Raw genomic sequence first — 27,502 nt, 5'->3', positions numbered from 1 at the left:
TGATGGGGCAGGAATGTGTTGGGAAATGAAACAGAAAATAAGAGAGAATTAGGATTCTTTGTCATAATAGTTCCAAGAATTTTTTTTAACCTGCTAATTTCATCACAGAGACTAGGAATTATTTCTCTGCCATGAATCACCTCCTTATGAAAATATATATACTCATCATGCCAAATTCCATCCTAGCAGAATAATTTTCAGATTCCATCAAGTGTGTCATAATGGAAGAGTAACTGGGGGGCCACCAAGAAAGCCTGCTGTAAAGATTGCTTCATACATATTTATTTCCACTCATTCTAAAAGGTTCTATGTTTATGAAGAGAGCAGTCCAGCTTCCCAGAAACTGAATGAAAGGCCTGAAGGACTACAAAATGAAGGAGGAAATTCCATGGAGAGGACCCCAGATAAGGTGTCCAGAAGGCAGGGCAAGTTCTTGCTCCCGATAAGCCATTTGGACATTTCTCACGCCTGCTTTATTTTTGTCTCCTGCTGTTTCCCTTCAGAGACTCATTTTTTGGATCATGAACTCTGGAGATACTCTAATGAACCCTATAAACCCTATTATTCCCGCAAACTGTGCACCTACACAAAGAGTCTCCAGTTTCAGGACATCTTAGGCCTCTTGAGGCTCCCCTTGGGGGCTGATGACCTGCAGTAATGTTAGAACCCCAACTTTAGGGTCATAGTTCATGCATACTCCAGCACCAGCTAACAACAAATCCCTCATTAAGCACAATACAGTGGGGCCTTGACTTACAAGTTTTTCGAGATACGAGCCGTCTCTCGGCCAATTTTTTGCTTTGAGTTGTGAGCTAAAATTTGGGTTACGAGCCAGCTTCAGATACCCCACCGCTAGTTGGTGCAGCGAACATCACAGTGTACGCCACAACATCAGCCCAGCATCACGTGTCTCACTCGTTCACTTTAAGCGATTAGCTCTTAGTTGAAGCATCAGTGTTGTGCTCGCATTTGTGCTTGCAGTTATTTTTGCAAAACTTCGTTTTTTCAACCATGGATCTGAAGAAAGTAAGTGCGAAGGACAGTGCTGAGAAGATGAAGCGGATGATGTGCATTGAATTAAAGAAAGAAATTATCGAAAAACATGACCGAGGTGTGCGTGTAATCGACTTGGTGAAGCAGTACGAGCGCAGCACTTCTACGATCTGCCATACTGAAGCAGGAGTCGATACAAGCTACAACTCCAGCCAAGGGCGTTAAAATAATTTCTAAACAGCGGACATCTATCCATGAAAATATGGAGAAGCAGCTTGCAGGAGATACCATGACGAAGACTATAATCTGCGAGAAGGCACGAGCTATTTACGCTGATTTGCTGCAGCAGACCCCAGGCACTTCAATGGATGAGGCATCGGGCGAGCTGTTTAAAGCCAGTTGGGGCTGGTTCGAAAATTTTAAAAAGAGGACCGGCATTCACTCCGTTGTCAGACATGGTGAGGCAGCGAGCGCGGATGTAAAGGAAGGTGACATCAACGAGCTCATCCAGGAGCACTCCGAGGACCTGACAACGCAGGAGCTAAAGGAGCTATAGACGCAGCAGCACACGGAGGTTTTGCAGGAAATAGATGACACGGAGGAGGAGGAGGAGGTTATCTCTGTAAGTGAGATAAAGGAAATGTTGGGAATGTAGGAGAAACTTTCAGGCTTTATTCAAAAGTAACACCCAGAAAAAATTGCAACTGGGCGTGCGATGGAGCTATGTAATGACACTTGCCTAACTCATTTCAGAAATATTCTGAAAGGGAGGATGAAACAGGTCTCATTGGACAGGTTTTTATCGAAAACTCCTATAGATGAAAGTGTGGCGAAAAGGGCAAAAATCAGCAAATAAGATTCAGTTATTCAGTTCAGCCTTTCTCCTCCAACTCCATCAGCATCTTTAAGTCGTTTGATCTCCAAGGTAAATGCTGTACATTAAACTTATTAATAAAACAAGTTTATTGCACTACATTCTATTGTTCTGTATTGTGTTTTTATACAATATTCGTTATTTTTAAATACATTTATCTTATTTAAAAACATTTAACAAAACAATTGTGGTGTTTTTTGGGTGTCCGGAACGGATTAATGGCATTTCAATTCATTGTAATGGTGAAAATTGATTTGACATACGAGTAATTTGAGTTACGAGCTCCGTCACGGAACGAATTAAACTCGTAAGTCAAGGCCCCACTGTACAATCTCTACAATCTGTGAGGGAAAGGGCAAGTATGTTTTGTTGGGTTTTTGTCTCAAGAGTGATAAAATCGGTGAGATACAGAGGAAAGGGATTTCCCTAGATTCGGCCAAGTCAAGGCTGCATGACATGTGGGAGGGATGGTGTTAAAGATATGAGTACTGAAGGTCAAACTAGCTGACCTAACGGGTCCCTTCTAATCCAAGAGACTGAATGACAGAAACTCACCTTGGGGAAAGTCTACCCCAGGAAGGGACTGCTCTAAGGCCAAAGACACCAACCCCTAGGAGAGGACCCAACTTGTAATACAACTGGTTTCAGCCACTCCACATGGCAACTGTAACTAGGGCCTACCGCCCAAAGCACTCAAACAGCAGCAGATACGGGGAGGGAGGCTGTCGGGAGAGACAGGCAGTACTGGGAGTTACAAAAAGGCCACACATATACCTCAGTCCTGCATGACTCTAGATCTTCTGTGAATGTCCTCAAAATGTTCAACCTATAGACCTTCCTATCTTGTACTTTAAGAGCCTCAACTTTCAAAACCTGGAAGACATGCTTAAGTGGGAGTTTCTAACCGCTCCTCTTACCTGCCAGGATTTGGAGACAGAAATTTCACTTCCTCATCCTGAAGCCTCAGAAATGAATACTGGACCCACTGGTGGGAAGGAATGGTCAGTTTTTAGGTATTTTCTTCAGTGAAGCAATGACACCAATAGAGTTCGGGGAAATGTGACTACTTGGTACTCAAGATCTAAGGAAAGCAAGCAGGAGGCAGCACAGGAACAGGGTACAGTGAATCAGAACAGCACAGCAGAAACAGAGCAGGAACCCTCATGGATACAAGAAATGGACTAGATGCTAAATAGAGCACAGTGTTTCCCCAAATTCCAGCACTTGCCTTCTGCCTCTATAGATTTTGCCATTTGCCGGTATCATCTGTACTATAACTTAATAGTTCTCTTTTGCAAAAAACTTACCCTCATCCTAAGGAATAAAGGGCTAGTTATATTTTTCTCTAATATACATTAGAGTAAGACATAAGTGTTACTGTAACCATGTTTTCCACATTCCATCTGAAACCACCTGGCACCACAGAGGTCTAGGTGTCACACTGACACAGCTGGTAGCTAGGAGACCCGGTTGTGAAGTTTGGTCCTGACTCCAGCCTCATTTCTAGGCAGGCCCCTCTGGGTGCCACTGCTTTCCCATCTTAAAGGAGAACTAGATGAGTCCCACAGCTGCCCTGCGTAGCTCTGAGAGTCAATGTTGACAGATTTCTATGTGGCTCTGGCAAAGGTAGCCACCAAGGTGACTTGTTAGCAGGGTCCTAGAAATTCCCCCGTTTCTGCACTTTTGGGGGTTAGCTACAGGTGGAGAAAGGGGTAATGCACTAGGAAGCAAAGGACGTTGGGTAGAAGACAGCCTAGTGTAGAAGGAAGAATATGAGATTTGAACCCCAAAAATATGGCATCTCCATTTAGCAGCCAAGTTTAAGGTTTTTTTCATTTATAAAGTGAAGATAACCATGCCCTTTTTCCTTAAATTTATACATTTGCTCCTCAATTTTCTATCAACCGGAGCTTACAAAAATGCACATACTGATATTCCTAGACGACTCCTGAAAGCCCCATCCAAACTGGCACACAAGTAGTCTATGGATAACATTTAGCCCCTTCTCACTAGTTACTGGTTCCATTTTTGGCAATTTTGCAAGTGGAGGCATATGTTAAAATGTATTGCATTACCCACCTTTTTAGTGGTAAATTTTCTTTAACTGACACAAAGGACAAACACAGGCAAAAGTAACTAAAGTGGCAGTTCTGAAAGCCTGAGCTGGACTTAAAGCTGGCCAAATGTATGCTCGAACAGGAAGAAGAATAAAAGTGAAGAATGTGTAGGAGTCAAGGCTGTGTCTAAAAGCAAAGGACAGTTAGGGAGTTTATATTATTTTTTAGGCTTCAGGGAACAGAATCTCCTTACAATGTATAAGTCTAGAGTCAAATTTACCACACTCAGCTTCCATATCTTATTATGAATACATTATGTTCAAAATGATGTCTCAAATCATAAAGACTGGTGGCAGCCTACAGAAAAATACAAGTAGATACATCTGGATAAGAGCACATATAAATCAGAAGGCCAAAAACATAAGGTCTGTGCATTTTATTGTGTGTAAATGATATCTAAAACATACCTCAATTTCAATATAGCAAAAATAAATCAGAAAAGCAGGGGAAGTGAGAACAACAAATGCGGAGGACAGGTCCTAGTTATAAAGTTGACTCGAGCTTCCTGCCAGCCAAAGCTAAAAGGGTCTACTGACAGATTCTTGCTGCAGAGCCCTATGTGTGAAAACAGTTTCTCCTTAGGTACCTTCAAAGAGGGACAGTATCCTTGAGGGCAGCGTAGCAGTGTGTACATTAGCCCATCCCCCGCTGTGTATCTCATTGTTAGCCTGACTGAATGTTTCAGCAGCGGAGTGGGGTGGGCAGGCAATGTTGATCAAATGAGCAGCTTGGAGGCGCAAAGGAGATGAGAAAGAGCTCAGTGCATCGAGTCAACTGGGTGCATGCGAACTGGAGAGGCCTAGATACCGAGACCTAGGCAAGGGGTTCGGAACTGACTTCCTAGTGTGGCTAATCTAGCTAAACCAAAAGGGACTCTGGCATCAGCTCTATCCCAATCCAATCCATAAACAACTGGCTTAGTTAGAGGAAGTACTAACTGCACAGTAACAGCCAAGAGCATTCCTGGGCACATCCACTGAGCTCCAGGTAGCAAAGGCCATTAACTAGACCATTTTCTCCATCTTCCAGTCACAGGATCCCTGAGTTTTAACGGGGCACATGACTACTCAAATAAGAGGCTCTATATCCTGCTGTCCCTTTCAACAAACTGTGGCCATAGTGGTTTGAGCAACTCCAGGTCATTCATATTCTTTATAAAAGAAACTGCTTTGTTCTCTCTTTCCCCAGTGGAATGCGGACATAGAGCTGATGAGTCTGCTTTGACCTTGCAGGCAAGGACAACAAGCTAGTGGTGGCTGAACAACAAGATTAAAAAAACCTAAGTTCCTGATGACCTTGTAGAGTGAAACCTGCCCTGGACCATCTGACTACTTCTGTTCTATTAAGAGAGAGATTAAACTTCTACTAGGCTCGCTTTGATAGAAAAGTCAACTCTCAATTCACTTCAGCAAACACGTCAGAAATGCCATCCATAAAATAAGCTGGCCTCCTACTCCTCTAGGAGGTGAAGCACATCTCTGAGCAGAGGAAGAGGCCTTTATTGCAGCACAGCCCAAACACAAAATGCAGCCTGCCCACTGGCCCAGGCCAAATCCACAATAGTTGGAGATACAGACTACCTTCCCCACCAGGGCCAGGCAGGGACGCCCCTGTCCTACCTTTGCCCCCACAGCAGGAAAGTTCCAAACTTCTCCACTCTTCATAATCACCGTTCTGGAGGACAGGCCAAGTCCAGTAAGGCAGGGAGTGAAACAGCTGTCAGGGGACTGTGTGTGAGGGTCAGGGGAGGGGGTCCGGAGCCCCAAAACAAAAGCCACAGCTGGGAACTGGAGAAGGAGAGAAGCCTCCATGTCCACCCTGGGTTTCTGGGGCCCAGAGCCCTGAGGGTGTAGCACCTGAGCCTCCTGTGGAGTCCCTTGGTGACGGAGCTCAACCATGCAGCTGCCAGTCACTAACGAATCCCAGCCACTGGCACCTGCTGCTGCTTGCGAATCTTGTTGAAGAGTTCCATGTACTGGACCATGGTATCTGCTGGGCCGTAGACTGTGTCGTGTCTGTTGCCAAACACTGCGGGAGCCCCAGGTGTGTGGCTACCTAGAAAACTCTGTAGGAATTCGAGCAGCAGGCTCCAGCAGTCACTAGCTACCACACACGGGCCATATTCCACCTGGGACCAAAGGAACAGAGAATGAGGGTGAGTGCAGGCAAGGATGAGGACTTCTGTTTCCCTTGCACCTTCTACCCTTGCGCCCATCTTCCACAACCCCAAGCTAAAGACACACACCTTCTAGCACAGTGTTGCTGCATAGGAAATACTCAACCCAAACACCAGGGATTTAACACACCACCATTTCCTTTAGCATCTCTGACATTCTTGTCTTAGAGTTATCAACCCCCAGCCCTGCCCACAAGATCCAAGGGCAGATCTGGGCCCCTCTGGATTATCTCAGAACTACATACAGTGGGGCCTTGACTTACGAGTTTAATGTGTTCCGAGACCGAGCTCGTAAAAAATCAGCCGAGAGACAGCTGGTATCTCAAAAAAACTTGTTAGTCGGGACACTCATAAGTCAAGGCCCCACTGTAATCCCTACATACTGGGACATTGAAGGAGAGCTCAGGAAATTCTGAGAAAACGAAGAGAGAATGCGTGTGCGTGTGTTAAGGGGATCAATAGAGCGCAAAGTGGACACATGCTCATACGTCTCTGCAAGACCAAACATTACTCCCAGGTAGATCCAGCCTGGGCTCCAACCCTAAGAAATAATTTCCTGATCAATGTAGCAAGGGCCACATGATACACATCTTCAGCTTTCTCACTGGGGAAATCACTGGTAACCAGGAGAAACAGCACAGAAACAGCTGGGGTATGTTTGTACTACAAAGCTGGAAATGTGGAGGATAAACACTGGGGTCCCAGTGGGTCTCAGCAAATGCAAGGTGTGTCTCAAGCTGAAAAGGGTGAGGAAATCTTGGCCCTCGAGTACCCTGGAATTTTAGAGCAGTAATCCACTAATGCCCTGTTCTCTGCCGGGGCCGCCTTTTAGGACTTAGCTATCCCCACGTCTCCACATTTGAGTCCCTCCTTAAATGCTGGTCCTGTAGGAGGCTCACAATCCAAGTCAGCAGTGCTCTCACTGGCATGAAGTCCCAGAGCAATCTGTGGCATTTCTCATAGACCAGTGGTCGGCAAACTCACTAGTCAACAGAGCCAAATATCAACAGTACGACGATTAAAATTTCTTTTGAGAGCCAAATTTTTTAAACTTAAACTATATAGGTAGGTACATTGTTATTAACTTAATTAGGGTACTCCTAAGGCTTAGGAAGAGCCGCACTCAAGGGGCCAAAGAGCTGCATGTGGCTCATGAGCCGCAGTTTGCCGACCACTGTCATAGACTAACTGCAAAACGGTTTGTGTTCCAGCCCTATGCTCTTACTAAATAAAACATTTGCAAAAAACAGGCCCCATAGCTTATGCATTTTTTTTTTTTTTAATCTCACACAGTGCTGGGCACATGGTAGATTGTGGATTACCACTGGTCCCAAAGCCAGCTACTCGTCACACTCCCTCTGTCATTTTCAGTCTAGCACTCAAAGGTGAAACCATCACACGTAGCCCTTCCCACCATGAAAGTGGGTAGCATGGCAAAAGGAAAGGCACATCTCTGCTACATCACTTTTGAGACCCATCTGCAAGCATCCTAAGGAGAGATGTGCAGACCCACCTCCCAAAAGCTAACTGCACGGAAAGCTGACCTGGTCTGCTCCAATCCTCTTGTGAAGGATGACTGGTCCCTCCGCAAAATTCACCCGCCTCTCTTGGTTTTCCCTTCCCTTCTCCAGCAAGCCAGCCTTTCTAGGCTTCCTAGCTGCTGTGAACCCAGCTTCCAATTCCCATCCTGGTCTAGCGTCTCGAATGATAAAGGACAGGGTACAAGGTGCAGGGCAGGGGCCAGGTAGGCATAAACACCGGTCTGCACTCAGAGGGACGTGGAAATCTGCAGAGCCCTCTGCTGAGCAGCTCCTTCAGCACATCCCGCTCCTACTTCACCAAGGTCTTACCTCCACAGAGATGCCTCGGGCACTGGGCCCCATTGTGACCGTGCCCACCTTCACTAGGAAGTCACAGTACTGGTAACGGGTGCCCCGGGTCTCAATCTTGCTGGCCTTGGCACTCTGGAAGAAGCCCTTGAGCTTCACCATGAGCACATCAAAGTTGGTGTCGGCAATAAGGCAAGGGCCATTCTCAAACAGGGCGAAGCAGCTCAAAGGGTATTCTGAATTGTGCATCACATACATCAGCTTCCCAGTCTGACCTGCAGGGACAGAGATCTTACTCAGCATCAAGACCTCTGTCAGCAAACCCCAGAGTAGAGGCAAATGCAGGGAACAAGGCCAGATGGCATTACCTAAGCAGTCTTGGGTGGGGGCGGGGGATCCCCTTACCAAAAGCCTTTTCTGAAGAATAGCATGTGGTAAAATCTACCCGCTCTACAGAAAAAGGTGAGGGGCACACAGGGAACTCACTAGCGTTAATAACAGTTGAATTTTTAGGTTGAGGGATAGGGTCACAGATGGATGATGATGATGATTTACTCACAGAGATTTTACATATAGTCTTTTATATAATCACTAGAGGCCCGGTGCACAAATTCGTGCATGGGTGGGATCCAGCCCGCCCACCCCAATGGGCCCAGTGAGCCGGGGGGGAGGAGACACGGGACATTGGCCGGTCGGCCCCACCCCCCATCAGGGTGGGGGAAATGATCAGAGGCAGGGCCGGCAGGGGGAGGGGCCATGGGCGGTTGGTGGGCTGGCCCCAACCCCTGGTCGAACTCCCAGTGGAGGGGACAATTTGCATATTAGCCTTTTATTATATAGGTCACATAATAAGGAAGATGAAATAATAGCATTTCAGTATGCCAAGTGAAGCAGATGCTCTCTTCTGTCCACGCCTACCTTCCCTGGCTCCTCCCTCTTTGATATATAAGAAGTGGCCCCAGAGACACAGCAAAGGGGAGTATCTGAGCATGAGGCTAGGAAGACAGACCAGAGCCAAGTGGTGCTACGTCTTGTCTTCCATGCTCACGAAGCCTGGACTCCATTCTAAAGGCAATGGTGAAGCCTTGGACAATTTTAAGACATCAGCCAACTTGGGAAGCTAGCATACACAACAGCAGAAAGAACTCAGCATCTGGAATCAAAAGGTCTAGTTTTCTCATTGATTACTATAGATTTTCTGCAAGAAGGAAGCAAAGTTATATACATATACTAGAGGCCTGGCGCACAAATTTGTGCACCAGTGGTGTACCTTGCCTGGCCTGTGGAATTGGGCTGAAACCAGCTCTCCAACATCCCCCAAGAGGTCCCAGATTGTGAGAGGGTGCAGGCCAGGCTGAGGGACCCCAATGAAGTATGATCAGGGCCAGGGAGGTAGGCCAGCTGGGGAGGGACCGCAGGAGGGCTCCAGGGCGAGTCCAGCCTGTCTCACTCAGTCCCAATCAGCCAGACCCCACAGTAGCAAGCTAACCTACTGGTTGGAGTGTCTGCCCCCTGGTGGTCAGTGCATGTCAGCAAGCAGCTGAGCAGCCTTAGCATATCATTAGCTTTGATTGGTTGAACGGACTACCAGACACACTTAGCATATTAGGCTTTTATTATATAGAATGTGTATATTTGTGTGTGTGTGTGTGTATGTGTGTATTTGGTTAAGTGGAAAATGGAAGAAGGCAAATGGAAAGGAAGATTTTCTCTCTCATACAAGAGTTAATGGATAAACTGCCACAATCTCAAATATTTATCTTTATTAAGTACTTAAACTATTCCCAACACTGTCCTAGGGTTTAAGAAGCATACAAGTAGAGGACTTAGCCCCAGCTAATAAACTCACTAGGGATAAGTTAAAAATTTTAGGACCTGAACTAGGATACAAAGAAAGGGCAGGGCTGAAACCGGTTTGGCTCAGTGGATAGAGCGTCGGCCTGCGGACTGAAAGGTCCTAGGTTCGATTCCGGTCAAGGGCATGTGCCTGGGTTGCGGGCACATCCCCAGTAGGAGATGTGCAGGAGGCGGCTGATCGATGTCTCTCTCTCATCGATGTTTCTAACTCTCTATCTCTCTCCCTTCCTCTCTGTAAAAAATCAATAAAATATATTTAAAAAAAAAAAAAAAAAAGAAAGGGCAGGACTCAGCCACATGCAGAAGGAAAAACACATCCTAGGCAGTGATGAGAGTGTAGCAATGGGAAAGAGAGAAGGGGGTGGAGGGAGCTGGGGCATTGTGACCTGTATATACGCCTCCACTCTGCTGCCACTTGCTGAACACGACAGGCTCTGCACAAACCTCCCTGCACATCCCTCCTGACTGCCTGTTGCCAGTTCAGACCTTTCACCTCCCAGGAAATCCACTTCAAACACTTCAACCCTCAAAAAGACATCCAAAGTTGATCAGTTATTATGTTCTTGTGCAAACTCACTGTAATAACATAATTCATATGAATCTAAAAATATTCTTATTGTCCTGAAAATATTCGGAAAGTCAACTAAGATTTGTTTGTTTTTAATGAAGAAGGCACTCCCAGTTGTTTAGAGACAATACTACCTTTTTAATCACAGTGAAGTAGTTTCTTATCTGCACAAATGTGTGAAGTAAGCTGAACCAGTGTCACTGTCCCCCTTTTGCAGATGAGGAAAATTATGGGTCCCAGACCAACAACAGCAGCAGCACCACCACGTGGAAGCTTGTTAGAAATGCAAATTATCCACCCCACCCCAGACCTACTGAGTCAGAAAGTCCGGGAGAGAGGCCCAGCAACCTGTGTTAACAAGCCCTCCAGGTGATACTAATGCTGGTCAGTGTGAGAACTGCGGATCTAAAGGCACAGAGGCAGCAGAGCTGGAACTCCAATCAGGCTTTCTGACCTCAAATTTATTGCTCTTTCCATTCTACCCCACTGTCTGCCAAGAATGATGTCTCCCTAACTGGACTATAGTTCCTTAAAAACAAAGGTCTGATCAGGAGGAAAACAGTCCACACCAGGTAATTTCATAGAAGTAGAGTATCTGTATATATACAAACCAGAGGCCCGGTGCATGAATTCGTGCACCAGTGGGGTCCCTTGGCCTGGCCTGCAGGATCCGGCTGAAACCGGCTCTCTGACATCCCCCCAAGGAGTCCCAGATTACAAGAGGGTGCAGGCCAGGCTGAAGGACCCCACCAGTGCACAATCAGGGCCAGGGAGGGCCGTGGGAGGGCTCCAGGGCGTGTCCAGCCTGTCTCCCTCAGTCCCAATCGGCCAGATTCCAGCAACAAGCTAACCTACTGGTTGACTGTCTGCCCCGATGGTCAATGCACGTCATAGCAACTGACTGACCAGTCTACTGTCTGCCCCCTGGTGGTCAGTGCATGTCAGAGTGAGCGGTTGAGCAGCCTTAGCATATCATTAGCATATTACGCTTTGATTGGTTGAACAGACGACTGGACGACTGGACACCTAGCATATTAGGCTTTTATTATACATCAGGTCCTCGGGTTACATCGGAGATCCGTTCCTAGGCGCGAGGTAACGAGATTTTCGCCGGAACCCACCTACATAAGTACCTACGTCACGCATATGGAGCACATACACAGCAGTAATAAAGTGAAACAGTAAAAAAAATTTAAAAGAAAGATAACAATTCCTGACCTTTACTTGTGGTAAATAAATAATAAAAAACAGAAAGCACATATGTACATATGTCAAAATGACGGAACTTTTTTTTTTAATAAATAAATGGGTGATGGCAACGTAACCACAAAATGACATAACCCGAGGACTGTCTGTACAGGACGTTTTATTTTCCAAATGCTTTCATAACCACTGTATCTCTTGATTCTTACGTCCTTCCTACTGAAGGCAAAACAACGGTTAACACTGCAATTTTACAGATGATGAAACTCAGTATAGCTCTTAGCTACCACTTATTAAAGGTTCGTTACATGACAACCTCAGTTCTTGTGCTTTGCATGTATTAACTTATTTAATTAGCACAATAACACCAGGAGGTAAGTACTACGCTTATCTTCATTTTATAGGTGGGAGAACTGTACCGGAAAGGATGCAAAAACAGAACCCTCACCAGACAGTTTCATTAGAGGGGAACAAAGTACAGGGGATAGAAAAACTAAAAAAACAAATGGAATGATGATGTCATCCAAAAATTAGCAACACACGGAGCCATTATCATCCCTAAGCCTGGAAGGAAATAGAGATGTGCTGTTATTAGAGCCATGAGCAAAGGCTGCCCAGCAGGAGCTAGAACCAAGGATACAGCCAGAGACACTGCCTAAAACAGAGGGAGAAACAAACTGTGGTCTCCCTTTCTCCTGTCCTCTGATCTTCCCCAATGCCTTTGGCAGGGGAAGTTCAGGGAATGGATCTAAGGGGAAGTAGGAAAATTACCAGCATAGAAACTGTCACAGGTTGTGGGACTTACCTAAAGTGCAGTTAGTATGTGGCAGAGCTAGGATTCAGTTATCTGGTTCCATGTCTAGACTCTGAATCACTGTGCTATGGAACTGTCCAAGGATAAGATACTGCAGAACCCAGGTTCCCTAACCCATATTCAAAGATCCTCTTTGCCTCCTTACCATCACCACCACCACCATCCACAGCCATCTCATCTCTTAATACAGTGGGGCCTTGACTTAAGAATATCACTCTTAAAAGAGCAGGAAGATTTCAGTGAACATAAATGTCTATCAACTCCAAGCCAGGATGCAGCCATCCCACAGACGCATCTCACTAACCTTGGCTGCCAAGGGTAGAAGCAGCCGTGTGATAGGTCTCACAGTCTACACAAAATGTTCCTTGCTTCTCTGCCCCAAGCACCTCCAACTTCCGGGTGAGGAGCTCCACGGTCTGCTGGACACTCTTGCCCTCAGCCACAGGCATCTGGGACACACTGGAAGGGAAAGAATCAAATCGTCAATATCCAGAGGCATGGGCACTGGCTGAGCCACTCCATCACCCACAGAATCACAGCTCATCAGGACCATAGAGACCACCTACCGGGACCCCTTTATTTTAAAGATGCATTTTTTTGATATTCATAAACGTATAGTTTTATTCTCTTTCTGCACATATTGGCAATGGTAAAGCTTAAAGATGCATGTCCTATGAAATATGCAAAAACAAGGAATTTACATAAATAATTTATACTTCAGAAAATTAAAGTTGAAAAATATTTTCCACGTCATTAGCGTTCACAGTATTTAAAGTAAATCAAGCTTTCCCCCTTAGATTTCCAACTACATTGTCACAGCAGAGATGGATAAAACTGACCAGGAGCTCAAGGATCAAGCCTGGTTTTGTTCAGATGCAGAACTAGAGTCCTACAGTCCCTAAGAACACAGATCTCATGATTCTCTCACAAGAGCGCAGCGAACTTCCTATCACACCAGAATTCCCTAAGCATGGCATGTGTGCCAACATTCAAGAGAAGATTTTAGGTGGCACCCCGACTGAACACTTGACAACACTGTGTCATGTAATGTTTCCTTCACAATTATATCAGTTCTGACGATATCAAGGAGATAGCCTTAATTTGGGGTATGTTTTTCCCCAACTCTGACACTCTGAATGTGTGCTGTCCAGTACAGTAGCCACAAGCCACATGTGGCCATTGACATTTAAACAAGAATGTAATCCAAGCAATGAAACAAAAAAATGTTATTTCCAAGACTTCCTTCCATGGTGAGTAAAACCAGCTTCCCCTTTAGAGTGGTAGTTAACAGTCACCGAGCCCCAACTATGTGCCAGACAGTGTCCAAAAGCCTTGAGATAAATAAACTCTTTGAATCCTCACAATAGCCCTAGCTATGCTATTATTTATCTCCTTATTACAAATGAGGAAACTGAAATACAGAGGGGTTGACTTGCACAAGGCCACACAGCTTGGTGTGGTGTAGCCAAGATTCAGAATCAGGCAAACTGGCTCTACATCTGTGCCCTTAACTACTACAGTAGACTACCTCCCTAGCGATATAGTTAAAATACTTTCAAGAAATAGATTTAAAAGAAAACATTAACAAATACTACTACACTGGAAGGGAGAGAATCAAATCGTCAGTATCCAGAGACATGGGCACTAGTTATATAAAAATCAGAAAAGACAGCCATTTGTGACTGAATTTGGGGAGACACTGCATTACTTGATAATCAGCCAAATGAAGCTATAAAGGTAGAGTCCTCCTTGTTGCTAAAAATTGTCACTACTCTCCATCAAAAAAGCACTAATAAAGGAAAGATGATGATGTGCCTTATGTTGAAACAGAAGCACATTCCTAAAATGATGCTGCTGGGGTGAGAAGTGCGAGGAGTCTGAGAACGTTGATAAGGGTCCTAACAGAGAGCCCTTCCCCTCGGCCTGCCTCCTCTACTGAAAGAACAGGGACTTCCAGGGCTCCAAGCCTCTGAGCCACAAACTTGCCATGGCCATCGCCCACACATCTCCCTTACCCTAGGACAGTGGTCAGCAAATCGCAGCTCTTTGGCCCCTTGAGTGTGGCTCTTCCACAAAATACCATGTGCGGGCGCACACGAACAGTGTGAAATTGGCTTAAAACTCTAAGTAAAGTTTATTAAGTTAATTTCAGGGAACGTTGTGGAGTGAAAGAAGATGTAGTGTCGAGGATTTAGCAAAGGCCAGCTTAGGAGTACCCTAATTAAGTTAATAACCATGTACCTACCTATATAGTTTAAGTTTAAAAAATTTGGCTCTCAAAAGAAATTTCAATCGTTGTACTGTTGATATTTGGCTCTGTTGACTAATGAGTTTGCCGACCACTGCCCTAGGGGTCAGAGGAGGCTCATGATGCCAAATGCAGTCAACAAAAACGCAATCACTGACAAACTGGCAAGAGCCAGGGCTTCCAGGAGTTTCCACAGGCTGTGACCCGGGAAGCCCACAGTCAATGACTTGGGATAGCCTGGCCTCCAGTCCTCTCTGATTGGAAATGCTTACACTTACTGCTGTTTAAAAAAGAAAGGGGGGGGGGGTGGGGAAGGCTCTGAAATCTAGCATTTTGGAACTAATGACTCCAAGGGCATCAGACCCATATCTTTCCCTATCACCCCGACTTATATTGAGTTAGAGATTTTAAAAGTCCACAGAAACAACACACATCATGTAGAAAACAGGTCCTGAAGAAGTGATGTGCCCAGAACCCAAATCTCCTAATTCCCAATAGCTCCCCGCCCTCCCCCCATTCCCGCCCCCCCCCCCCCCCCCCCGCAAACCCAAGACCTTAAAATGGTCAAACCAGAACTTGACATAGACTGGTCTAACTACATTTAGTGGCTGTAAGGAGAGACGGGTGAAAACTTAAAAAAAGCTACTGTCCCCTCTCTGCCTGCTGATGAGTTCTAGCCCACACATCCTCTCTCCGACCCCCAAGTCCCACCCTGGCCTCACCGGCGGGAAGCTGTGCCAAGAAAACGGGAAGGAGGCACCCAACCATGGATGGGCTCCTGGGACAAAACCCAGGAGAAGGGGGCGCATCCCCAAGGAACCAGGCCCGGGACTCCACAGCCCTCGCGGGGTCCCCCTCACCCACACAACCCGAGGACATCGCGCCAGACTCCCGAGGGACCGCAGACCCGGGTCCCGACCCTCCCCCAGGGTTCACTCCGGACTCCGAGGGCCCTTCGCCACCCCAAGTCCCGCCCCACAGTATCCCCTGCAGCCCTACCAGGTCACTCCCATGATGTCGGACCAGGAGGATGGCAGGACCAGAGTCGAATCGCAGAGTTCTCCGTCCACGCACAGTTAGTGAAGGCGCCCTAAGGCCAGTTCCGGTGGAGGGAGGGGCTCCGGAAGTGACGTAAAAACAGAGCGCCCGGTCGACGCACCGCGAGGAGCAGGGGCGTGTCTAGGCGCCTCCTCGCTGACACCTTCGTTGGTACCCCTGCCCGGCGGCTGCCCCCTGGCTTCCATCACCCTGGGCCCCTAGATCCTCAAAGGTTGGAGGAGACAACGTTAAAGGCACAGAGTTTATTGGGGAGTCTGGCCCCAGGACCCGCGAGTTCTCAGCAGGTGGGGCGGCGCGGATGGCGCTCCTGGCCTCCGAGCGGTAGCGGGCGCTGTGCCTCGGCGTGGCCTCTGGGGAACGGGGCGCACACAGCGCAGACGCACTCGGGACTGCTTCTGCGTCTCCACGTGTGAACTTTCCCGGCACGTTTTTGAGAAAAATGCCCAAATTCAAGGCGGCCCGCGGGGCCGGGGGCCAGGAAAAACACGCGCCCCTTGCCGAGCAGATTCTGGCCGGGGACGCGGTGCGGGCAGGGGCCCGGGAGAAGCGGCGCGGTCGCGGGACCCAAGAGGAGGAAGAAGAGTATGTGGGGCCCCGGCTGACCCGACGGATTTTGCAGCAAGCGCGGCAGCAGCAGGAGGAGCTCGAGGCCGAGCATGGGACTGGAAGCCGGCCCGCGGCGCCGCGGGAGCGCATCACGCGCCTGGGTGAGCGGCGGGGATGGGTGCGAGGAAGGGGGAGGTTAGGAGAGGGTGGACGGGCATCGGGCCGGGGAATAGCTGGGGATAAAAAGGGTTACAGAGTTACTGTAATGGGACACTCAGCCCTGTAGCGGGTTTAGGATAGTCAGAGCCCTCCACGCCCACTACTAGTTTTAGGCCCTCTCTTCCAGGTACCCCTGAAGTTAGGAAGCAGGAAGTGGTTGCTGACACCACTAGGTTCTCCTAGTATTTATCCATCCATCTGTTCTGTAGCTACTTACGGGGTGTCTGCTAGTGCTTCGTACTATGCTAGGAGTCCAGAAGGTTTGGCTAAAGAGATAAACAAGGTAGTCATGCGCCGGGCTTCAGGATGTGAGAGTCTAGCCCAGGAGAGAGTAGGCAATAGACAATGAGAATAATACATTCCATGGTAAAGTATAATAGATTCTTTGATGACAACGGCATTGATCTTGGGGGTCGGGCCCCCCAGATTGCATGACCTTTGTGCTGAGACCTGAAAAACGGGTGAGGCGTGCCCTGAGCAGAAAGAACAATATTGTTTAGGGGCCAACGAGGGATAGAGGGTAAGTAAAAGATGATCACCACTTTCTTAGGGTGGGCGTGTTGACCTTCCTACCCAGTTCTCAGATCTCTTTCCTTTGTCCTGACACAATTGAACATTGGCCTCCTGGCTGTAGTATCTTTACTTCGCTTCCAAGATATCATATTCCTGTGTTACTATTTACCTCTCAGTAGCCTTTGCTGGCTCCCTTTTGATCCCCAACCTCTTTTTATTTTAAATATATTTTTATTGATTTCAGAGATGAAGGGAGAGGGAGAGAGTGATAGAAACATCAGTGATGAGAGAGAATCATTAATTGGCTGCCTCCTGCAGGCCCCCTACTGGGGATCAAGCCCACAACCTAGGCATGTGCCCTGACAGGAATCGAACCCTGACCTCCTGGTTCATAGGTCGACACTCCACCACTGGGCCACACTGGCCAAGTGATTCCCCAACCTCTTATTGAAGTGCCACAGGGTTCAGTCTTTGGACCTCTTCTCTTCACACACTTCTCTGGTGTTGCCATCAGTTTCATGGTTTAAACACCATCTATTTGGTGACCGCTCTCAACTTTATATTCTAGCCTTGATTTCTCCCATGAAACCTACATTATTTAGTTGCCTATTTGGCATCTCCAGTTTGAAGTCTAATAGACATCTCAAATTTAACATGTCCAAAATAGACCTTCTTGCCAAACTTGCCCCTCCACCATCTTCCTCATCTCAGTTAATAGCACAATATCTTTCCATTTGTTTAAGACAGAAACCTTGGACTCCTCTCTTTCTCATTCCACATCTGATCTATTGGGAAATCCTGTTGACTCTGCCTTCAAAATACATCCAAAATCAGACCACTTCTCACCACCCGGGAACACCATCCTCTGCAAGCCACCACGCTCTCTCTCGCCTGGATTATTACAGTAGTCTCCTCATTAATATCCCATACCCCCTACAGTCCACTCTCAACTCAACAGCTAGAGAATTACAGTGGTTTGCAAAGCCCTATATGATCGGCTTCCATTGCCACTCCGACTTCTACTTTTCCCTTTTCACTCTACCCATATCGGCTTAAGCATGGTAAGTTAGGGCCTTTGCCCTGGTGGCTCCTTCTGTCCTCATACACCTGTAGGCATACTCTCTCCATTCTTCACCTTCTCAGGCCTGTTATGCAAAGAGCTGAGATCCGAGGAAAATAACCCAGAAGACCGCCTGTGAAAAACACGGGTTTATTAAGACTTACTGCACACGGTGGCGGCCCACTGGTGAAGTTTTCCCCAGCACAGGGTTGTATAGAATACAGAGAACAGGGCATGCAGGAGAGGCGTGCTCAAGCACAAGCTCTGTACGATCAGAACACTAATCATTTACAATCGGGCTCACATCCAAGGTCAGTTTCTGTTTGGCTGTTTCTTGGGAGCTGTCCAGGCTCCCAAGGTTGCTCCCACAGTCCGTTTACAGGTGGCCTTCATATTCCCACAGGGTCAGAGTGGGGAGTTGGAGCTTGGGAAGGGGCCCAGGTTCTCACATACCACACACCCTCATTAAAAATTGCAACACCCCCACCCTGGCCTGGTGGCTCAGTTGGTTGGAGCAGAGCATTGTTCCATATACCAAAAGGTTGCAGGTTCGATTCCTAGTCAGAGCACATATCTAGGTTGTGGGTTTGAATCTGATTGGGCTGGGTACCGGAGGCAACTGATCAATGTTTCTCTCTTGCACTGATGTTTCTCTCTCTCTCCCCCTTGTTTCTTCTCTCTCTAAAATCGTTGGAGGGCATGTCCTCCGGTGAGGATTAAAAGGAAAAAAGAGAAAATTTTAACACCCCCACCCCTATCTTTACAGTCCCAACCTCTCTGTTCTGCCCTATTGCTTTTTTTCATAGCACTTGTCTTTTAACCTATCATGTTATATTTATTGTCTGTCTTCCCCGACTAGAGTATAAGCTCTATAAGGGCAAAAGTTTTTTGTTTCTCTCGTTCATTAGTGTAGTTCCAGCACCCAGAACAGTGTATCACATATACTAGGCACTCAATGTTTGCTGAATGAATAGATTAATGAATGATGGTGAGGTGGGTAGGAACCAAATCTGCAAAAGACTTGGAGGCTGTGCCCAGGATTTAAAGCTGTCATAAAGACAATGAAAAACTATTGGAGAATATGGAGACCAGTTAGGGGACTGTTCAATTAATCCAGGCAAGAAATGATGCTGATCTAGGCTTAGACAGCTGTGAAGTGTTTGAAATATTCTATGAGGTAGAATTGAATAGGCTTTAGTCATTGAGTGCTGGGAATGAGGCAGGCCTGCCTCCCAGGTTCCGGCTTAGCATGGGGTGGACGGTGGTGCTATGTACTTAGATATAGAACACAGTGAGTAAGTAGTATAGGCCTAGGAGGAAAAAAGAGTGATACAGGTGAAGTTTGAAGTTCTTGTGAAGAGCAACTGTACAGGTGGCAGCTGGAGTTATGGTCTGGAGTGAAGGGACATCTACCTCCAAGTATAGGCTTGGGGGTTGTTAGCATGTGGAGACAAAACACCTTCGCCACACAACCACCACCATTTAGCTTTTATCACACACTTCCTTTGTTAATAATCTGTTCATACGCAGCTTTTCATCCTGGATTGGAGTATGGCATCCCTTACCAGATGCCCAAACAGCTGTAGCCTTCCAGTAATGAGTTCTTCAGTGGGTTGGTCCATTGAAATCTGAACTACACTGCCTGGCCTCGAGGCCTTCCACAGTCTGGGTTCACTTTACCCATCCAGCCGTATTTCTTGCTGCTGCTTAACAGACAATCTTGTAAAAGCCCTTTGGCCAGTATTGTATTATAACCAGGTTTGGACCACACTCCAGCTGCACCCGTGCTCCCTATCCAGACTCTAATCATCGTCGGCACTCATCATCTTCCAAATTGCCTATGTATATACTGTGTCTACCACCCATTTGGCATATGATCAAGCCCATCCATGTGTGTAGAATATGGGTAAAGAATGCACAATCTAGGCCCAGACCTCATGCCATAGGCAAATTACTTATTTAACTTTTCTTGTGCTTTAGTGTTCCCATCTGAAACTGGGTATACTAATAAGACCTACTTCTTGGGGTTGTGAATATTATGTACAGTATTTATTTTATTTTAGTTTTTATTTTAATATATTTTTATTGATTTCAGAGAGGAAAGGAAAGGGAAAGAGACAGAAACATCAATGATGAGAGAGAATCACCGATCGGCTGCCTCCTGCACGCCTCCCACTGGGATTGAGCCCACAACCCGGGCATGTGCCCCTGACCGGAATCGAACCTGGGACCCTTCAGTCTGTAGGCCGACGCTCTATCCACTGAGCCAAACCAGCCAGGGCTATGTACAGTATTTAGAACAGTTCCTGCTACATGACTGAGTATAATGTGTTAACTATGATATATTGGCATCACTGTGTCATTGGTTCACATATGTACATTTTGTTTCTCAAGCAAGATTGTAAGTCCCTGGTACAGGAAGGTAGTGTGTGCACCACTGTTTCACTGCACACATCCATCTATCACAAGCACACGTGAGGCTTACACTGTCCATGGTGGTTAAAGTTAAATTGACCTCCAAATCCCTCCCCCACCGCTTGCCTTTCTCATCCATTTCACCTCCCCTCTTCTAGGTCCAGGAGTGCCGCAGGATGGATCAGATGACGAGGACGAAGAGTGGCCCACCCTGGAGAAGGCTGCCACGATGACAGGGGCCGGCCAGCATGCAGAGGTGGCTGTGGACCCTGAGGATGAGCGTGCCATTGAGATGTTCATGAATAAAAACCCTCCTGTCAGGTAGGGCTGACATGGCCTAGAATTTGGGGAAGTGGGTCCTGGTAGCCACTTCCCACAAGGAAGCAAATGCTCTGGCAGCGTTTTGATTCCCTACCCTTGGGAAGGGCCTGCGCGTTGCTAGTTGTAGGGATCCACCTTAACAAAAGTGGCCCATCCTCAGACGACCATTCTGAGTGAGAATGACACAGACTCAAAATATCTCCTCCCCCTCTGTCCACCTGTTCTAGAACTGCTCAGCTTACCCGGGGAGACAGCTACCTGACATTTTTATGTTTCTAGGGAGATGTATTCCATTGCATTTGGTCTTGGCATACTCTAGGGGTAAGCTCAGTTTCCTTGGCCAAATCTCTTTTGCACCCTAAGCTTCATTTTATTCAAGGTTTTTCAGCCTTAGCACTATTGGCTGAATAATTTTGTGTGTGGAAGCTGACCTGTGCAATGTAGGGTGTTTAGCAGCATTGCCGACCTCTACTCACTAGATCCCAGGAGTGGCCTTCCCACCAGTTGTGATAACCAAAAAGGTCTCAGGCATTGCCAGATGTCTCAGGCATTGCAGATTCGCCCCCACTTAGAACCACTAATTTATGCCCATCTGTAATAGATGCTACTCCAGATGATGTATGCATTTGAGCTCCTGTAGTCAAACCCCTGAGCATGTGGATTTTGGCCCAGGAGAGGGGAATCTAGGATTACGGTCCTCAACCAGTCCATTCTGATCCTGTGACATTAACATGACATTGTCCTTGTAGTTCTGCAGGCTACTTTGGGTTAATGCATCTCTCATTGCTAATAATACTATGAAAACACAGGGAGGCTGAATGATAAGGCCTGTGGTAGTTTATTTGAGAGCACAGAACAAAGGGATGAGTTCCTCTTTCAGATTGATACCCAGCAACTGAAATAGATGTCACAGAGGGTGTACTTGGACTCGTGTGCTTGTCCCACCAGAGAGCCTCTCAGTGCCTTATAACTCCTTTTTCACCGATCATTCTGACGAACCTGGCAGAATGGTTTTCCAGCTTGCAGTAAATGGAAGAGTGAAGCTCCTACAAACAGTTACTCCTGGCAGTTTTGAGAAATGACAGCTGGTATCTTCAGAAAGCAGGCCCAGACCCACATGAGCTCAGCAATCAGAGGCTGTTTAGTTTGGAGGCACGTTACTGTGTGCTGTAAAGTACCTGAACTTTAGAACCTGAGCAACGGGGCTTGACTTCCCCCCCTGAGACCTTGGGTGCGTGTTAACCTGTCTGAGTATCAGTTCCCATGTTGAATAAGGCGAATGACACCCAGTGTAGGTGTTGCACGGACTATCTAAGTCAACATCTGAGAAATCCTGTGCTCAGTGCCTGGCCTTGAGAAGACCCTTAGTTTTAAATATACGTTAGCAGCCTCTGGAGATACCATTCTTATATCAAAGCCCAATGTAAGGAGAATTATGAGTCATCACACTAAAGTTATGTTAGATATACTGTTTAATGAGAGAAAAATATTATTGTGCCCTGGTGTTTTCCCAAATTATCCCAGCTACTTGCAATCTTGGTATATAACTAAGAGGTCAGACCAGTATTCTATAATTGGAGAGACTTCAGCATGTAAGGGATTTGTCTGAAATTGGCAACACATTACACATTTTCCATGTATTGATAGTTCCAAGTAACGTACATGTATTAATTCGCTTAATCCTGACGTTAACTTTATGAGGTAGATATAGTTATTGCCCCTTTTACAGATGAGAAAACAGAAGCAGAGAGGCAAAATAGCAGGCCCAAGGTTATACAGGTAGTGGAAAAGCCAGGATTTAAACCCAGGCAGACTGACTTCAGAGTCCGGGTTCTTAACCTCCACACATTTGTCTGCTTCATCCCAAGTTGAATGACTTTCAGGTCGTTTGTGCTCTGCAGTGATTCCATGGTAGGTCCGGCCCAGAGGGGAACTGAGGTCGCATATCCCAGCAAGATGACCTTAGGTCTATAGGTCAAGGGCTGGGGTCATGGGAGTACAGGTTTTCCTGGTCTTTGCCATTACTTTTTTTTTTCTGGTATATTGGCGCTCATAAGAAACTGTGTGGAGTCTGGAGCTTCCTGGACTGTGACCACAGCACTCCCGCCCCTTCCTTCCCCTCTCCCCTGCACCCCACTCCCAACTCTTAGGCGTACCCTGGCTGACATCATCATGGAGAAGCTGACTGAGAAGCAGACGGAAGTTGAAACAGTCATGTCCGAGGTGACAGGATTCCCTCTGCCCCAACTGGACCCACGGGTCCTAGAGGTCTACAGAGGAGTCCGGGAGGTAAGAGCTGGAATACCTTTACAGGGGCTGTGGGCTCCCACCTAAGGTTTTGGGTGCCCACATCTCATACACAGAAGGCCTGTGGCCAAGAACAGTCTTAAGTCAGAGTGTATGGGTTCAGAGTCCTGCTGCACCCCTTAGTGATTTGGTGGCTGTGGGTAAGATCTCCGTGTCCCCATCTGGAAAATGAGGATGATAATAGCATCTCCTTATGTGGTAGTTGTGAGGATTCAGTGAGTGAACATATGAAAAGCCCCCGGACAAGTACCTGGCACTCGGCAAGCAGGATGTGTGTTCTTGGCAACGATGGTATTACTCCCTCATCCCCAGGTGTTATCCAAGTACCGCAGTGGGAAGCTGCCGAAGGCATTTAAGATCATCCCTGCACTCTCCAACTGGGAGCAGATCCTCTATGTCACAGAGCCTGAGGCCTGGACCGCTGCTGCAATGTACCAAGCCACAAGGTAGAGTGGATGGGAGTTAGAGTGGCCTTAGGTCTATAGGTAAAGGGCTGGGGGCAGGGGGGTACAGGTTTTCCTGGTCTTTGCCATTACTTTTTTTTCTCTATATTTTTATTTTATGTATTTATTTTTATTGGTTTCAGAGAGGAAGGGAGAGGGAGAGAGAGAAACATCAATGATAAGAAAATCATTGATTGGCTGCCTCCACACACCCCTTACTGAGGATCGAGCCTGCAACCCGGCCATGTGCCCTTGACCAGAATCAAACTCAGGATCCTTCAGTCTGCAGGCTGATGCTCCATCCACTGAGCCAAACCGGCTAGGGCTGCCATTAAATTTTTAAAAAAATATTTTTTATTGAGAGAGAAAGGGAGAGGGAGACAGAGAAACATTGGCTGCCTCCCACAGGCCCCCCCAGACTGGGGATCGAGCCCACAACCAGGGCATGCACCCTGACTGGGATTAGAACCAGCAGCCCTTTGGTGCATGGGATGACGCCCAACCAACTGAACCACACCAGCCAGGGCTGCATTACATTTTAACTTTGCCCCAGAGCTCTCTCTTGTGCTTCTTTATATCATCATTTTCCCAGCTTTTCCTGTTTCATGTTTTGGGGCCAAGACCCTGTTGAAAATCGCCTGTGATGAGTTTCTGGGGAAGAGGCTTATAACTACTGGGCTACCACCCTGGGGTGTCAGACAGGCCTCAGAAGTCTGTGGCTCCCCACACGTGCTCAGGTCCCTCAAAGAGTAGGGTAGAGAAGGCCCATGATGGGGAGAGGAAGGTGAATAGCTAGTTGCCATTGGTTTGGGAGCACTCTGGCTCTCGGTGTTCACCTGTTTGGATGCATCTTGTAGACCTCCTGTTCCCTCCTATCTGATTGGGGTGCTGCATGCACATAGTTCACAGCCCCTCAGATCTTTTGCATGCACCATCCACAGTGATATTTAAAGGGCCAGCTCCAGGCTGTCAAGTGACCTGGGATGTCCCTGCTACCCCCCAAAAAAACTAGGATTTTCGCATCTAACCTGAAGGAACGCATGGCCCAGCGCTTCTACAACCTTGTCCTGCTCCCCCGGGTACGAGATGATATTGCTGAATACAAACGACTCAATTTCCACCTCTACATGGCACTCAAGAAGGCTCTTTTTAAGCCTGGAGCCTGGTTTAAAGGTGAGAACCCAGGAGGCAGTTAGGAAAGGGAGGGGCTAGAGCTCCTGCAGATGATAGCAGTAAGTATGACTTGGGAGATGGCTGGCTCTGTGGTAGGTGGGGGTGCTTCCTGCTTTGCATCCTTTCTCTCACCCTCAACTCAAAGTGACTGCCCCTCTGACCCTCCCCAGGGATCCTCATCCCACTGTGTGAGTCCGGCACCTGTACCCTCCGGGAAGCCATCATCGTGGGTAGCATCATCACCAAATGCTCCATTCCTGTGCTGCACTCCAGGTAGTGTTCCCACTCCGGGGGGAAAAGGGTGACTGATCAGTGGAATCACCAGGACTTGGAAAGTTGGTGGGGGTACAGAGTGGAGAAGGAGCTGAGAATACCGTAGCCCTGATTTTGTGGCTTAAGCCACTAGGTACATCATTACTCCACTAGATTGTAATTCCGTGAGAACAGGGTCCCAGTGCCTGGCACTTGGCAGGTGCTCAGTAAATAGTTGAAGGAATGAATAGGGAACATGGGAAGGAAATAAGTCAGGGGTGGAGATGTTGAAATATTTGAATATATTCTAGTTGGATACTGAGTGAGACATGCACTCTGAGCCAGGAGTAGGGATTTGGGATGAATCAGCATCCCAATTAGAGATGATAACTGGAGTGCAGGGGGAGGAGGATCAAGACTGCACAGGTGCTCTAGCCGGTTTGGTTTGGTTTGGTTTGGCCCAGTGGATAGAGCGTTGGCCTGCCCACTGAAGCATCCCAGGTTTAATTCCGGCCAAGGGCACATCCTGGGTTGTGGGATTGATCCCCAGCAGGGGGCGTGCAGGAGGCAGGTGATCAGTAATTCACTCTCATCATTGATGTTTCTATCTCTCTATCCCTCTCCCTCTCTGAAATCAATAAAAACGTTTAAAAAAAAGTTAAATAAATAAAACTACTCGAAAAAAGACTGCACTGCATAGGTGAGAAGGCCTGAGATGGCCCTTTTAGGCGTAACACAGTGTAAGGGCCAGTAGAGGAGAAGAGGGGGAAAGCACAGAGGGAGAGGTAGGCCCTCTCCCCCAACATTTCCCCACCACTAACTCCACCCATCTTCCCACCAGCGCGGCCATGCTGAAAATTGCTGAGATGGACTACAGCGGTGCCAACAGCATCTTCCTGCGGCTGCTGCTGGATAAGAAGTACGCACTGCCCTACAGGGTGCTGGACGCTCTGGTCTTCCACTTCCTGGGGTTCCGGACGGAGAAGCGTGAACTGCCCGTGCTCTGGCACCAGTGCCTCCTGACTTTGGCCCAGCGCTATAAGGCAGACCTGGCCATGGAGCAGAAAGAGGCCCTCCTGGAACTGCTCCGGCTGCAGCCCCATCCCCAGCTGTCCCCTGAGATCAGGCGTGAGCTTCAGAGCGCAGTGCCCCGAGATGTGGAAGATGTTCCCATCACCATGGACTGAGGAAACAGCCACTCATCCTGGTCTGAGGGGTGTGGGAGGATCCCAGGATCCCAGTTAAGGTGACACCGAGCCTTTACAACTGGGCAGTGAGAGCTCCTGGGCACCTGGGACCCCCCGGTACCCTGCAGGGCGGACCGAGGGTCAGGCCGTTGTTCCTGCTCAGTTCTGGAACCTGTTTGAGATCCACACCCCAGGATTCCCACTGCCCTGCTGGGGCTTGGAGTTCTTTCTCCCAGGCCATGTCAAGTCCCTGGGATGTGGATGAAAAGGCGGGTATTTATTGAGCGTCTGTTTTATTGTCATCAATGCAGATCTTTCTGTTTTCCCTCTTTATCTAAAGGTAGGGATTACTCTTCCCTGTTCCTGTTTAGGAGTGGATTCTTACCCAGTATACTGAGGACGCCCACCCCTATCCTAACTCTCCAAGCTCGTTCCTCCAGGCTATACCCAGAGTTAGCCCCTACGGGGCTCGTCTCTGCCTTTCCCCAATACAGGCTGTTTTGGGAGAATGCCAGGAACCAGGAGGTTCAAAAGAAGGTCTGTCTCAGCTGTGGGTGGAAGAGCTAGAGGAGAGGGCCCCTAGAGCCGTGGTCAGCAAACTGCGGCTCGCGAGCCACATGCAGCTCTTTGGCCCCTTGAGTGTGGCTCTTCCTAAGCCTTAGGAGTACCCTGATTAAGTTAATAACAAAGTACCTACCTATATAGTTTAAAAAATTTGTCTCTCAAAAGAAATTTCAGTCGTTGTACTATTGATATTTGGCTCTGTTGACTAATGAGTTTGCCGACCACTGCCCTAGAGCAAGCATGTCAAACTCAAAGGCTGACATGGGCCAAATAAAGTAGGCCTTGGCCTACGAGCCACGAGTTTGACATGCTTGCCCTAGAGGGAAGTGGAAATGCAAAGGCCAGACAGATCAGAGAATATTGGTTGTGCCCAGGATAGTTAGAGCTGGATCACCACCAGACAAGTTCCCTTTCTGGCTGAGAGCATTAGACTGGAGGTTGGCAAACTAGGGACATATGCCCATTTCTTATGGCCATGAACACCAAGAATGGTGTTTACATTTTTTAATGGACGGGAAAATTCTTTTAAAGAGTATTTTATGGTAAGTGAAAATGATGTGAAATTCAAATTCCAGTGTCCATAGTTTTATTGGAACACAGCCACTCCCATCTATTTACATGTTTCCCATGGCTACTTTCATGCTGCAATAGCAGAGTACAATCCTGGAACCCTTGTTTGCCTTTGAAAATGTCACTTTGTTCCAACCCAATTAATATATTTGGGAACAATTTTATCATAAAACAAATAGCACATATATTCTATG

The 27,502-nt window shown here is 47.4% G+C and overlaps 3 protein-coding genes across 5 annotated transcripts in view; 1 reads left to right on the top strand and 2 right to left on the bottom strand.

Annotated features, from left to right (window-relative positions):
* USP49 (ubiquitin specific peptidase 49) overlaps positions 1-12,867 on the bottom strand; it is a 105,773-nt gene extending 92,906 nt beyond the window's left edge. The window contains exon 1 of one of the 3 annotated variants that reach the window (XM_036318309.1): positions 12,736-12,867. The gene's annotated coding sequence lies outside the window, so the exon portion shown is untranslated. Of the gene's footprint in view, positions 1-5,603; positions 5,835-12,735 lie in introns of those variants that run through there. The other 2 variants (XM_036318308.1, XM_036318307.1) reach the window with 2 other exon arrangements.
* Positions 909-15,796, bottom strand: MED20 (mediator complex subunit 20). Its single transcript, XM_036318310.1, has 5 exons — positions 15,679-15,796; positions 12,736-12,890; positions 8,011-8,264; positions 5,841-6,112; positions 909-1,613 (listed from the first exon to the last, which is right to left on the bottom strand). The coding sequence occupies exons 1-4, from the start codon at positions 15,690-15,692 to the stop codon at positions 5,897-5,899; spliced, it is 639 nt and encodes a 212-aa protein (XP_036174203.1). The 5' UTR covers positions 15,693-15,796; the 3' UTR covers positions 909-1,613; positions 5,841-5,896.
* A 45-nt stretch (positions 15,797-15,841) lies between these two features.
* On the top strand, positions 15,842-27,493 carry BYSL (bystin like). The gene is made up of 7 exons (XM_036317624.1): positions 15,842-16,445; positions 20,650-20,812; positions 22,963-23,101; positions 23,432-23,565; positions 24,575-24,735; positions 24,906-25,008; positions 25,829-27,493. The coding sequence occupies exons 1-7, from the start codon at positions 16,178-16,180 to the stop codon at positions 26,172-26,174; spliced, it is 1,314 nt and encodes a 437-aa protein (XP_036173517.1). The 5' UTR covers positions 15,842-16,177; the 3' UTR covers positions 26,175-27,493.
* The last annotated feature ends 9 nt before the right edge of the window (positions 27,494-27,502 follow it).

This window comes from Myotis myotis, unplaced genomic scaffold (assembly GCF_014108235.1).
Source record: "Myotis myotis isolate mMyoMyo1 unplaced genomic scaffold, mMyoMyo1.p scaffold_m19_p_7, whole genome shotgun sequence".
In the NCBI taxonomy this organism is placed as follows: Eukaryota; Metazoa; Chordata; class Mammalia; order Chiroptera; family Vespertilionidae; genus Myotis; species Myotis myotis.
The sequence above is the reverse complement of the archived record's forward strand: the minus strand, read 5'-3'. Positions and strand labels throughout refer to the sequence as shown.